Source organism: Mus caroli, unplaced genomic scaffold (genome assembly GCF_900094665.2).
Source record: "Mus caroli unplaced genomic scaffold, CAROLI_EIJ_v1.1 scaffold_8061_1, whole genome shotgun sequence".
Lineage (NCBI taxonomy): Eukaryota > Metazoa > Chordata > Mammalia > Rodentia > Muridae > Mus > Mus caroli.
The window spans coordinates 44786-58106 of NW_018389665.1; the positions used below are offsets into that span (position 1 = coordinate 44786).

At 36.0% G+C, this 13321-nt stretch overlaps 1 protein-coding gene across 1 annotated transcript; it reads left to right on the forward strand.

Annotated features, from left to right (window-relative positions):
* The first annotated feature begins 10019 nt into the window (after positions 1-10019).
* LOC110288233 (olfactory receptor 143) lies at positions 10020-10976 on the forward strand. Its single transcript, XM_021154637.1, has one exon. It carries the CDS (start codon positions 10035-10037, stop codon positions 10974-10976), a length of 942 nt encoding a protein of 313 aa, XP_021010296.1. The 5' UTR covers positions 10020-10034.
* Positions 10977-13321: the final 2345 nt, after the last annotated feature.

The following is a 13321-nucleotide window of genomic DNA, read 5'->3' on the forward strand; positions in this document are numbered from 1 at the left end:
TACCCATACCTTGCGGTTTTTATCACTATGCTCTGTAGTAAAGATTGTGGTCAAGGATGGTGATTCCCCCAGCTGTTCTTTTATTGTTAAGAATTGTTTTCACTATTCTGTTTTTTTTTTTTTTTTGCCTTTCCAGATGAATTTGAGAATTGTTCTTTCCATGTTTTTGAAGAATCGTATTGGGATTTTGATGGGTATTGCATTGAATCTATAGATTGCCATTTTTAAGACTGTAGGTAGGATGGCCATTTTTACAATGTTAGTCCTGCTGAAGCATCAGCCTGCTTGTGGACGTTGTACATCGTGGTGCGGAGCCTAGTGCGCACCACGATGTACAACGTCCACAAGTTTTTTTTTTTTTTTTTTTTTTTTTTTTTTTTTTTTTTTTTTTTTTGTTTTTTTTTTTTTGTTTTTTTTTCCGTTTTGTTTTGTCTTTTTTTGTTTTTGTTTTGTTTTGTTTTGTTTTTTCTTGAGAGACTTAAAGTTATTGTCATACAGGTCTTTCACATGTATGGTTAGAGTTACCCAAGATATTGTATATTAGTTGTGGCTGTTGTGAAGGGAATGGTTAGCCTAATTTCTTTCTCAGCCTGTTTATTCTATGTATGTAGGAAGGTTACTGATTTATTTGAGTTAATTTTATATCCAGCAACTTTGCTGAATTTGTTTATCAGTTAGAGAAGTTCTGTGATAGAATTTTTGGGGTTGCTTATGTATACTATCATATCATCTGCAAGTAGTGATACTTTTATTTCTTCTTTACCAATTTGTATTCTCTTGATCTCTTTTTGTTGTCTTATTGTTCTAGTTAGCACTTTGGGTATTATAATGAATAGATATGGGAAGAGTTGGCATCCTTGTCTTGTCCCCGATTTCAGTGTGATTGCTTCAAGTATGTCTCCATTTAATTTGATATTGGCTGTTGGTTTGCAGTAAATTGCTTTTATTATATTTAAGTATGATCCTTGAATTCCTGATCTCTCCGATACTTTTAACATGAAGGAATGTTGAATTTTTTTCAAATGTTTTTTCTCCATCTAAAGATATCATCATATGATATTTTCCTCTGTGTTTATTTATATAGTGGATTATGTTAATGGATCTTCATATATTAAACCAATGTTGCATCCCTGGGGTGAAGCCTACTTGATCATGGTGAATGATGGTTTTGATGTGTTCTTGGATTCTGTTTGTAAGAATTTTATTGAGTATTTTTGCATCAATATTCATTAGATAGTTTGGTCTGAGTTTCTCTTTTTTGGTTGGGTCCTTGTGAGGATTAGGTATCCGAGTAATTGTGGCTTCATAGACGAGTTAGGTAGTGTTCTTTCTCTTTCTATTTTATTGAATAGTTTGAGGAAAATTGTTATCAGGTCTTCTTTGAAGGTCTGATAGAATTCTGCACTAAATCCATCTGGCACTGGTTCTTTTTTTTTTTTTTTTTTTTTTTTAGTTGGAAGGTTTTTAACTGACTTCTTCTATTTCCTTGTGTGATATGGGCCTGTTTAGATACTTTACCTGCTCTTGATTTAACTATGGTATGTGACATCTGTCTAGAAAGCCATTTACTTCATCTAGATTATCCAGGATTTTTTTTTTTTTTGTATAGGCTTTTATAATAGGATCTGATGATTTTTTAAAAAATTCCCTCCACTTCTCTTGTTATTTCTACCTTTTCATTTCTGATTTTATTAATTTGGATACTGCCTCTTGAACTTTTAGTTAGTTTTGCTATGGGTTTATCTATCTTGCTGATTCTTACAAAAAACAACTTTTGGTTTTGCTGATTCTTTGTATTGTTTTCTTTGTTGCTATTTGGTTGACTTTGGTCCTGAGTTTGACTATTTCCTGCCTTTTACTCCTCCTGGGTGAATTTGCTTCTTTCTGTTCTAGGGCTCTCAGGTGTGCTGTTAAGTTGTTAGTGTAAGATCTCTCCAGTTTCTTTAAATGGGCATCTTAGTGCTATGAACTTTCCTCTTAGCGTTGCTTTCATTGTATCCCATAGGTTTGGGTATGATATGTCAACATTTTCATTAAATTCCACGAAGTCTTTAATTTCTTTCTTTATTTCTTCCATGACCAAGTTATCACTGAGTAAAGAGTTTTTCAGATTCCATATGTGTGTGGGCTTTCTGTAGTTTTTGCTGTTTTTGAACATCCTTATTCCACAGTGGTTTGATAGGATTCATGGTGTTATTTCAATCTTCTTGTATCTGTTGAGGGTTGTTTTCTGAACAACTATGTGGTCAATTTGAAGAATGTACAATGAGGTGTTGAGAAGAAGCTGTATTCTTTTGTTTTAGGTTGAAATTTTCTTTAGATATCTGTTAAATCCATTTGGTTCATAAGTTCTCCTAGTTTCATTGTATCTCTGTTTAGTTTCTGTTTCAAAGATTTGTCCTTTGGTGAGAGTATGGCATTCAAATCTCCCACTATTATTGTGTGTGGTTCAATGTGTTTTGAGATTTAGTAAAGTTTCTCTTATGAATTTTGGTGCTCTTGCATTTCGGGTGTAGATGTTCAGAATTGAGACTTTCTCTTGGTGGATTTTACCTTGACGAATATGAAATATCCTTCTTCATCACACTAGATAACTTTTGACTGAAAGCATATTTTATTGGATATTAGGATGGCAACTCCAGCTTGTTTCCTGGGACCATTTGCTTGGAAGACATTTTTTCATCCTTTTCCTCTGAGATAGTGCTTGTCTTTATTGTTGAGGTGTGGTTCTTGTATACGGTAAAATGGTGGATCTTGTTTGCATATCCAGTCAGTGAGCTTATGTCTTTTTATAGGTGAGTTGAGTCCATTATTATTGAGAGATGACTGTTGTTTGCTGATATGTTTGTTTTTGTAGGTGACTTTATGTGCTTGTGGCTCTCTGCTTTCAACTTTATTGTGAGATGGTTAATATCTTGTCCTTTCTTTGGTGCAGGTATCTTTCTTGTGTTGGAGTTTTCCTTCCAAGATCCTCTGTAAGGCTGGGTTGGTAGATAGATACTGTTTGAATATGGTTTTGTCCTGGAATATTTTGTTTTCTCCATCTATGTTGATTGAGAGTTTTTCTGTGAATAGTAGCCTGGGATGGCATTGGTGTTCTCTTAGAGTCTGCTTGACCACTAACCAAGCTCTTCTGGGTTTCATAGTCTGTTGAGAAGTCTGGTGTAATTCTGATGTATCTACCTTTGTATGTTACTTGGCTTTTTTCCCCCCTTTTAGCTTTTAATATTCTTTCTTTGCTCTGTACATTTAGTGTTTTGATAGTTATGTGAAAGAAGATTGTTTTTTCTAGTCCCGTTTATTTGGTGTTCTATAGGCCTCTTGTACCTTTATATCCATCTCTTTCTTTAGGTGGGGGAATCTTTCTTTTATGATGTTGTTGAAGAGATTTTCAGGTCCTTTGAGCTGGGACTCTTCATTCTCCTCTATTCTGATTATTCTTAGATTTGGTCTTTTCATTATGTCCTGAAATTCCTGGATGCTTTTGGTTTGGAGATTTTTATGTTTTGAATTTTCTTTGACAGTTCTGGCAAACTCTTCTATCCTATCTTCTACACCTGAGATTCTCTCTTCTATCTCATGTATACTGTTGGTGATATTTACATCTGTAGTTCCTGACTTCCTTCCTAGGTTTTCCATTTCCAGGTTTGCCTCTATTTGTGTTTTCTTTATTGTTTCTACTTCCAATTTTAGGTCTTGCATCATTTTATTCAATTCCTTCACCTGTTTGCCTGTCTTTTCCTGTATTTCTTTCAGTGAGCTATTATTGATATCTTCTTGAAAGGACTTGTACTGGCTGGATTTGTGTGTCAACTTGACACAGGCTGTAGTTATCACAGAAAAGGGATCTTCAGTTAGGGAGGTGCCTCCATAAGATCCAGCTGTGGGGCATTTTCTCAATTAATGATCAAGGGGGAAAGGCCCCTTGTGGGTGGGACCATCTCTGGGCTGGGAGTCTTGGGTTTTATAAGAAAGCAGGCTGAGCAAGTCAGTGCAAGCAAGCCAGTAAAGAACATCCCTCCATGGCCTCTGCATCAGCTTCTGCTTCCTGACCTGCTTGAGTTCCAGTCCTGACTTCCTTGGTGATGGACAGCAGTATGGAAGTGTAAGCTAAATAAACCCTTTCCTCCCCAACTTGCTTCTTGGTCATGATGTTTGTGTAGGAATAGAAACCCTGACTAAGACAGATCTCTATTATCTTCATGAGTTAAGATTTTGGGACAGATTCCTGATTTTCAGGTGTGTTGTTTGTTTTGTTTTGTTTTTGTTTTTTCGNGTTTTTGTTTTTTCGAGACAGGGTTTCTCTGTGTAGCCCTGGCTGTCCTGGAACTCACTCTGTAGACCAGGCTGGCCTCGAACTCAGAAATCCTCCTGCTCCTGCCTCCTGAGTGCTGGGATTAAAGGCGTGCGCCATGTTGATATATTCATGTCATGCTAATGATGCCCAAGTATTTTGCCTTCTGTTGCTTATGATCTTGTACTTGCCTTTTTCCATCTGCATATCCCTGGTGTTTGTTGAGTTGGGTGACTATATGGAGTCTGCCTCTTTTATCCCTCGGTTGCTTCAGGTCTCCTGGTAGGCTTATGGCCCTGGCTGTATCAGATAATTTGTGGGTCCTTCCAACTGGGGACTTTTCACAGGGGGAGAGAAGCTGCTGATCATTTATTTGCCTTGGACTGCAGTATATCTTCTGGGAGGCCTTCAGACTTTTGAGTCTTTGGTGGAGCAATGAAGCTGTTGTCCAACTGTGCTAAGTACAGATGATCCTCAACTGCTCTGAGAGCAGCGGGTCCTCAACTCCTCTGAGGACAGAGGGTCCTCAACTTCTCAACTGCTCCAAGTTCAGTGTGTCCAAGTGCTCTGAGTGCAGCTGGTCCTCAACTTCTCTGAGTGCAGCAGGTCATCTTGGATGGACTGGGATATGGAGTCTTCACAGGAGCAGAGGGCTCTGCCCCAGCCGCAAGGACCATGCAGAAGGTGTGGGAGGGATGCAAAAGGAAGGGAAGTAGTGTTCAGGAGGGTGGGGTTTTGGTGAGTGATGTGTCATGAGACCACCAAGCTCCCTGCAGCAGCTCAAGGACTCAGGGAGGTGGGGGTTATTACCAAATGCTTTGAGTGCAGCAGGTCCTCTAGGATGTATCAGGATATGGAATATGGAGTCTTCAGAGGAGCAGACCAACTAGGGGTCTGCCCCAGCAGCAAGGACCAGGCAGAGGGTGATATGATTCTTGAATGTTCTTAATTTCTCAAGAGTAGTTTGAATGCCTATAGTCTTTGAGACTTTTACAGTGTTTTGTTTTGTTCTTGTTTTGTCATCAGTGTGTGATTAAACATTAAACATAGTTGGCAAAAGTGGTTTTGAATTTATTAAGAAGCACACATGTTAAAACATGAACAATATTTATAAAAGATATAGAACAACATATGCAATATCCATACATACAGGGTTCTTACCAAGCTAGAAAGTGAATATGAGCCACAGGGACAGTATATAAAGTGTGGTCTGAGTTCTGTATTGCAGCCATTGACATAGTATTGTGCAGAACAAAACAGCAAATTGCCTTGCTTAGTTCTGGAAAGCAACTAACTTCTTTGACATGCATAGTTGTTTGTTCTGTTTTAGGAAAATGAAATAACTTGACATTTTTAACAAATCAACATAAATATATTTATTCTTAAAATACATGCTAATGATTTTTAAAACAGCATAGAATATAATGTAAAACTCAGAATAACACTAGTGGATATAAGTACATTTTATCTCTCTGGGCCTTTAGATTGTAGCTTGGGTATCATTTACTTAAAGGCTATTGTGCACTTGTAAGTGAACACATACCATTATACCTTTCTGGGTCAGGTTTATCACTGTAATTGATCAAATATGTACTATGATGTAGAGAAGTCTAAAAGTTTCATGAGATAGCAATTATCCGTTATTGTTATCATTCCCTGTGCTAACACAGTTCTATTCAGAATTTTTTTGCCTGTACTTAAATATTGAAATATTACCTCTATGTTCTTTTCCAACAATTTTAAGCCATTGAGTCTTACATTGAGGTTATTGACCCATTTGGAGTTGAGTTCTATGCAAGGTGAGAGGTGAAAATCGGTTTTCACTATTCTATGTAATTTCATTCTATTCTCTGAACATCATTTGTTGAAAAATCTGTATTTATTCCCAAGGTATATTTGTGGTATGTGGGTCAACACCCACATAGTCGTAGTTGTATGTGCTTATACTTGGATCTCCTCTTCTAATGATCCATATAACTACTTAGTTCTAATATCTTACTACTTTATTATTATTCTCACTACCCTCAATAGTATTGCTTATAAGCAGATACAGCAAACCTTCCATTAGTATTATTTTTATGACAAATTCTTTAATACAATCTTGGTATATATATAAAAATTTTACTTGGTATGTATATAAATTTTAATTTTTTTCCTATGTATTTGAATAAAAGCTCTGGAACTTTGATTGTGATTATTATAGTGAATCTTTAGATTCCTGTTGATAGGGTTGACATTTTAAAATTGAATTTGTGTTCTTTGATATAGTTGTATATTCATACCATATATATGGATCATATCCATCTACATTTAATTCTCTCTAACTTCTCCTTGTGAGGCCCACCTCACCTTCCCCCCAGTCTCATGTTCTCTTTTCATGGTTTTAATTCATATTAAATATATCTGGAGTTCAGGAAATGATTCCCATGTACACTTGGGTGTGAGTAACCTATCAGTAGCTGCATCTCCGCAGGTAAGTGATTCTTTTTCAACAGCATCAATTGTCAAAAGCTCTCTTGCTAGGATTGGTTTTAGGAATTCTTTTACCATCCATGCTGGAAGTTTTAGTGGCTTGATATTGCACAGATTTGGCACAGGTAACTATTGATGCTGTATATTGATGCATACAGCATCCAAGTTATGTTCAGAATTACACCACAGCATTTCCCCATTCACTTGCTCTTACATTTAATTTTTAATTTTGAAAACAGATTTTCACTCTATAGTATATTCTGATAACACTTTACAGTCAACACCCCCCCCCCCGCATCTTCTCTTCTTCTGGATCCTCATCAACACGTATTTTCTCTGTCTTTAGAAAACAAACAGGTATCTAAGGATAATGGTGTGGGGAAAATTTAAACAAAAGGAAGCAAGCCATAATATGAGAAAACAAATACACAGAGAAGAGTCAATGAGAAATCACAGGAAACACAACATAAGGAAGTAGAGGAATATATTTGTACAGACAGGAATTCTATGAAAACAAAATAGAAAACCATAATATATAAACAAAGGACATGTGAGATTATAATAATTAGTGTGTGATACAAAATTATGAGATAAGGAACTTCCAAAGATGCTGTGGAGCTCGTTTTGTGTTGGCCATCTACTGATGAACAAGGGGATTACTCTTAAGAGTGGTTAGTTTTCTCAATAAGGCTCCCTTAGGAAAAAAAAATATCTTTTGAAGTGGATATCAATTGTAAATAGATTCTCTTTGGGTAACATGTCAATTTCTCTTGTTAGTTCTAAGACTCTATTTGTTTCTGTAGCAGATCCCTGTATCCCCTATGAATGCTTCTACAGCCTCTGGGAATTCATATGTGCATCAGTTGTGTTGTGTTTTGAAGATCTTATTTCCTTTCTGTCCTCAACCCCTATGCACTCTGTTTCCTTTTTACACTCTGTTTCGTTTCCTAGAGAGTTATCTGAAGCCAAAGGGGTAGACTTGAAGAAGATACCCCTTTTAGGGATAAGTGTACCATGGTCTTGTAATTTTTGTACATTGTTTGGCTGTGGGTTTCTGTATTTATTCTTATCTATTGTTGGAGGAAGGTTCTTTGATGATAGTTGATCAAGGTACTAAACTATGAGTATCACAGAATGAGACTAAAAGACATTTTATTGGTATGTTCCTTTAGCAGCAGCAGAAGAAGAAGATTTGTATTTACCCAAGGTCCATGGACTATCTAGTCCCAGAGTCTTGGCAACTCAGCCAGTGTTGAGCATGTGTTTCACATCATAGAGTTTGACAATAATCAGGTATTGGTTGGTTCCCATGGGACCCCTGTGGCCATCAATTGAATTAGATGCAACTCATTCCTGGTACTAGAAGCATTATTTAATGATGGCAGATTTCTGGTTAGGGTTCTGTCTTCTCTGCTGTTTGGTGATTTCACTTAGATCAACTTCAAATAAATAGATACTTTAGAAAGTTTCTATTGTATTACATTTTCAATTGTTCTCTGAAATGGCTCTATTATCTGTTCCTCTTCACATACCCTTCCTTGCCTCTTTTTATCTGCTATTCCTTGTTTGAATATCCTCTTCCAGTCCTTGTCACATCTATCCATAACTGTTCTAGTTCCCCCTCCTAGGGAGATGCATCTCTCTCCCATTACGATATCTCTAAACTCTGGTAATATAGATTATAGTTTTCTTATCAATGATGTAACAGTTAACATCTACATATAGTAAATACATACCATATGTGTTTAGTGTGTATGATTTCTCTTATTATCATTCTTAAACACCTTTTTTCCATCTTCAATATCCTTTTCTTCAAAGTACTCCCATATGAAATTATACTTCAGCATCCATTTTTGAGCACAAATACTATGTAATGCCTGTTATATAATATATAGTAAATAATACATATATGTATATGGTAGTGAGGAGAAAAACAGGTCATGGAATGGTATGTGTTAAATTTTCTGTTTTTCTCCACTATATGGAATGGTAACACAACAAAAAATTAATGTCTCCAAATGTGTCAAAGCAAGAACATCTATTTTTCATCTGATTATGCATGTAAACAGTATGAGGGCACTAACACATAATAATATCTTTTCATTCATCTAGTAATTTTCTAACACACTGTGTAAATTATTTCAAAATATATTTTTTTATTATTTAAAATTATGGTTGTTTGTACAAATTGCACCTGTCAATTTCTGTATGATAACCAAGAACTACTACTGGCCTGAAATTTATGTCAATTTTTATGAATATTTTATATTTATTCAAGGAATATGTGGATATAAGTAAACAAGAACAAGAATTTAGTAAAAGCTAGGAAGTGAAAAGTTGAGAGCACATTTATTCTATTTTATCCTCTTCCTATAATTATTTTTATTACAATATTAGATCTTGGTCAACAATTTATTACTGAAATGATAGGAAAGTTACAAATGGCAAATGAATATGTCCCTGAACATTTCTTCTTGTAGAGTTGTGCAGACCTTAATGAAGAGAATAACAAAGGGGACCACTCACAGTTCTGCTCTGGGGACTAGACACTCCTGATGGAAAATTATAAAAAAGACTGATGTTAATTCTACAGCACAAATCAGTGATTTCAAACTCAAGAGACCATGAAACATGAAGACTGTCATAAACAAGAATATAATTTTCAGTGCACCTAAATTTTTTTCTTAAATATCTTGACCTTTAGGCTTCAGAGGCTCAGCTAACAGAGCTATTTTCTTTTACATTTGAGACAAGAGTCTGGAATCCTCAAAGGAAAACATGTCATTTTCCCAAGGGAAGCTCTTCTAACAATTGAGACACATTTTCTGCACTGATTGCAAACACCTTGTCCATTATTAACAACTTTATCTCCAGCTAGATGGTGAAGGACGACAACATGAACTGCAATGTCAGAGAGGGCTCCGGGTGAACTAAGGTGAATACTGAATGATTTTTACCTTGACATTTATCTTCATGCCCATGGCTATATAAATCATATGTTCTGGGGAAAATTTACACATTGTTCTTTTCAGCCTCAATCCTTAGTAAACCATAGTAAACACTAGGTGAAGAAAATAATGAAATGCTCAAAGATTGTTCTGGAGAGATAAACCTAACGTGAGTATGGGAAAGAGAAAACAGGGATTCCTCAAGATTCTTAGTTCCCTCACTCTAGCTTGAAAACCAAAAAATCCAACATTACTTTTGGAGTAAATGATTGTTTATGGGTTAATATTGCTTTCTACAATTATTCTTACAGATACTACACATGATGCAAATGACTATGGAAAATAAATCTTCAGTGTCAGAATTTATTCTTATGGGATTGACAGACCAACCTGAGCTCCAGCTGCCCTTATTTGTTCTGTTCTTGATGAACTACACAGCTACTGTGATGGGAAACCTAACTTTAATGAATCTCATTTGCCTAAACTCAAACCTTCATACTCCTATGTACTTCTTTCTCTTTAATCTGTCCTTCATTGATTTCTGTTATTCGATGGTCTTTACACCCAAAATGTTGATGAGTTTTATTTTAGAGAAGAATACAATCTCTTTTGGAGGATGCATGGCTCAGCTATTTTTCTTCCTATTTTTTGTGAACTCTGAGAGTTATGTGTTGACAGCCATGGCCTATGATCGCTATGTGGCCATTTGTAAACCACTAACATACAAAGTTATTATGTCCCCTAAGATCTGTTGTCTGTTAATATTTAGTTCTTACTTGATGGGGTTTGCTAGTGCCATGGCTCACACAGGGTGTATGATCAGGCTCAGCTTTTGTGAATCTAACATCATCAACCACTACATGTGTGACATCTTCCCTCTTCTCCCACTCTCCTGCAGTAGCACCTATGTTAATGAGCTTATGAGTTCAGTTGTGGTAGGTTCAGCTATCATTTTATGCTGCCTCATTATTTTAATCTCTTATGCTATGATACTTTTCAATATTATTCATATGTCATCAGGTAAAGGTTGGTCCAAAGCCTTGGGCACATGTGGGTCTCACATCATTACTGTTAGTCTCTTTTACGGATCTGGGTTACTTGCTTATGTCAAACCATCTTCTGCTAAGACTGTGGGCCAGGGAAAATTTTTCTCTGTGTTTTACACTTTATTGGTGCCTATGTTGAACCCTCTTATTTATAGCCTCAGAAACAAGGATGTCAAACTTGCTGTGAAGAAAACCTGGAAAAGAATCACAAGCTGATTTATCCCATAAACTGTCCTTTAGCCACATAGTTTAGGTTTGGTGTGCTTCTTCTTCTTCTTCTTCTTCTTCTTCTTCTTCTTCTTCTTCTTCTTCTTCTTCTTCTTCTTCTTCTTCTTCTTCTTCTTCTTCTTCTTCTTTTCTTTTTTCAGTACCTATATTCTGTTCTTTTATAACACATGTCTTCTCTTTAAACCATGCAATGTAACTCTGTAAGTACTGGGAGGATTTGACACGTGCTCAGATTCAATATTTTTCTAAGATTTATGCCATGTTCATTGACTATATCAGATTAAGACCATAGTCAGCTGTTTTTACTTTACTTGAGGATAAAATTTCTTAGTGGTTTTTATTTTATATGTTTTTTTTAATGTCGGTAAATTTATTTTAAAATTTAAATGTATATGTTGAACCTCCCTGAGTTTATATCTGTCACGTGCATTTAGGGAACTGTCATGAATAGAAGAGGGTTTCAGATACTAGAAGTAGAGTTACAGGCAGATGGGAACCACCATCTAGATGCCAGGAAAGGAATACATACCTTCTGTAAGAGTGTTACAAACCCTTAACAGCTGAACCCTCTTTTCATCCCACATTGTCTATTTTTTCCCAGCATATAATTATTCTGTAGTGCTATGCCTTATATCTAACTCATTTCATCCTGGGTTTTTGTTTTCTGATATAACTTTGATGTGTTTCCTCATTTGATGAGGTTTTTTCCCTTCACTTTTATTTTAATGGACGAGAAAACAAGTATGGGAATAGTATATCTTAAAATTCTAGCAATTATTCAATATGTTTCTTCTTCTAACATTTTATCTTAAAATTAATGATAAAAACCTGTATATAACTGGGATACTTTTTTTTTTTTTTTTTACCTTTATGGTTATCAGAGTATATGTTAGGGCTATTCCTCTGCACATGTATCTCCATTTCCCCCGAGTTTAGTACTTTTTCCACAAAATGGATATTTTTGTTATGTATATACTGGAAATTGCCACTTTCTTGTTTATGAAATGTGGGTTGTTGATTGTGTCTCTGACTGTTTTTATAAAATTACATATTTCTGTCCAAAGAACACAGTGTTTTCAATAATATCTAGACTATATCCTCCACCCACTCCATCCATAGAAAGGATAATGTTTTCGGCAAAACAAGCAGCATGTGGGATAAAGACATATTGATATAGTTCATGCATTTGTGACTGGATTTCTATGACCAGGAGGGATTTCTATATCAATTCCTCTCTCCATGTCTACCTCTATATTTATCTAAATACATAGTATCTAGTTGAGGATATGCTCACATGAATACTGCAAGACCACAAAATTTTGATTCACAGTTCAGTTTTGTACATGTTGCATTTCTTATGCAGTAATACAGGAAAAGGAAAATGGAATGTGAAGAAACAGATAACTCCTGGAGAGTTATTATCCAGGACTCCCCAAGAAAGGAATTACTCTGAATATGGATGGATTCAGCCAAGATGCCTGTAGAGGAGAGCTTGTCTACAAGATATCAAGACCAAATTTTTCTCTTTTTTTCTTTTTTTAAATATTTTTTATTAGGTATTTTCTTCATTTATATTTCAAATGCTATCCCAAAAGTCCCCCTCCCCTCTCCCTCCCTCTTTTTTTGGCCCTGGCGTTCTCCTGTACTGGGGCATATAAAGTTTGCATGTCCAATGGGCCTCTCTTTCCAGTGATGGCCAACTAGGCCATCTTTTGATACATATGCAGCTAGATACAAGAGCTCCGGGGTACTGGTTAGTTCATATTGTTGTTCCACCTATAGGGTTGCAGAACCCTTTAGATCCTTGGGTACTTTCTCTAGCTCCTCCATTGGGGGCCTTGTGATCCATCCAATAGCTGACTGTGAGCATCCACTTCTGGGTTTGCTAGGCCCTGGCATAGTCTCACAGGAGACAGTTATATCAGGGTCCTTTCAGCAAAATCTTGCTAGTGTATGCAATGGTGTCAGCGTTTGGAGGCTGATTATGGGAATTGTGATAAAAACTGCATGGTACTGGTATAGGGACAGACAAGTAGACCAATGGAATAGAATTGAAGACCCAGAAATGAACCCACACACCTATGGTGACTTGATTTTTTTTTTCTTTTTTAACCATATCTCTCTAAATGCCTCGGAGTAATGTGTAAACCTGCTAAACTACGAAGCTACATTTTGGCTGTTATTTTTAATTAGTGATTCTCTTTCTGGAATGACAGGTGTTAGTTTTGTTAAACCTTTTTGAAGTGTCATGTCACTATTCTTATTGTTTAATATGTATGTATGTTCATAGCAGCCTTATTTATAATAGCCAGAAGCTGGAAAGAACCCAGATG

Bases quoted from the DNA above. Each gene is read 5' to 3' on its own strand.
- LOC110288233 (XM_021154637.1), top strand. From the start codon at position 10,035: ATGATGCAAATGACTATGGAAAATAAATCTTCAGTGTCAGAATTTATT.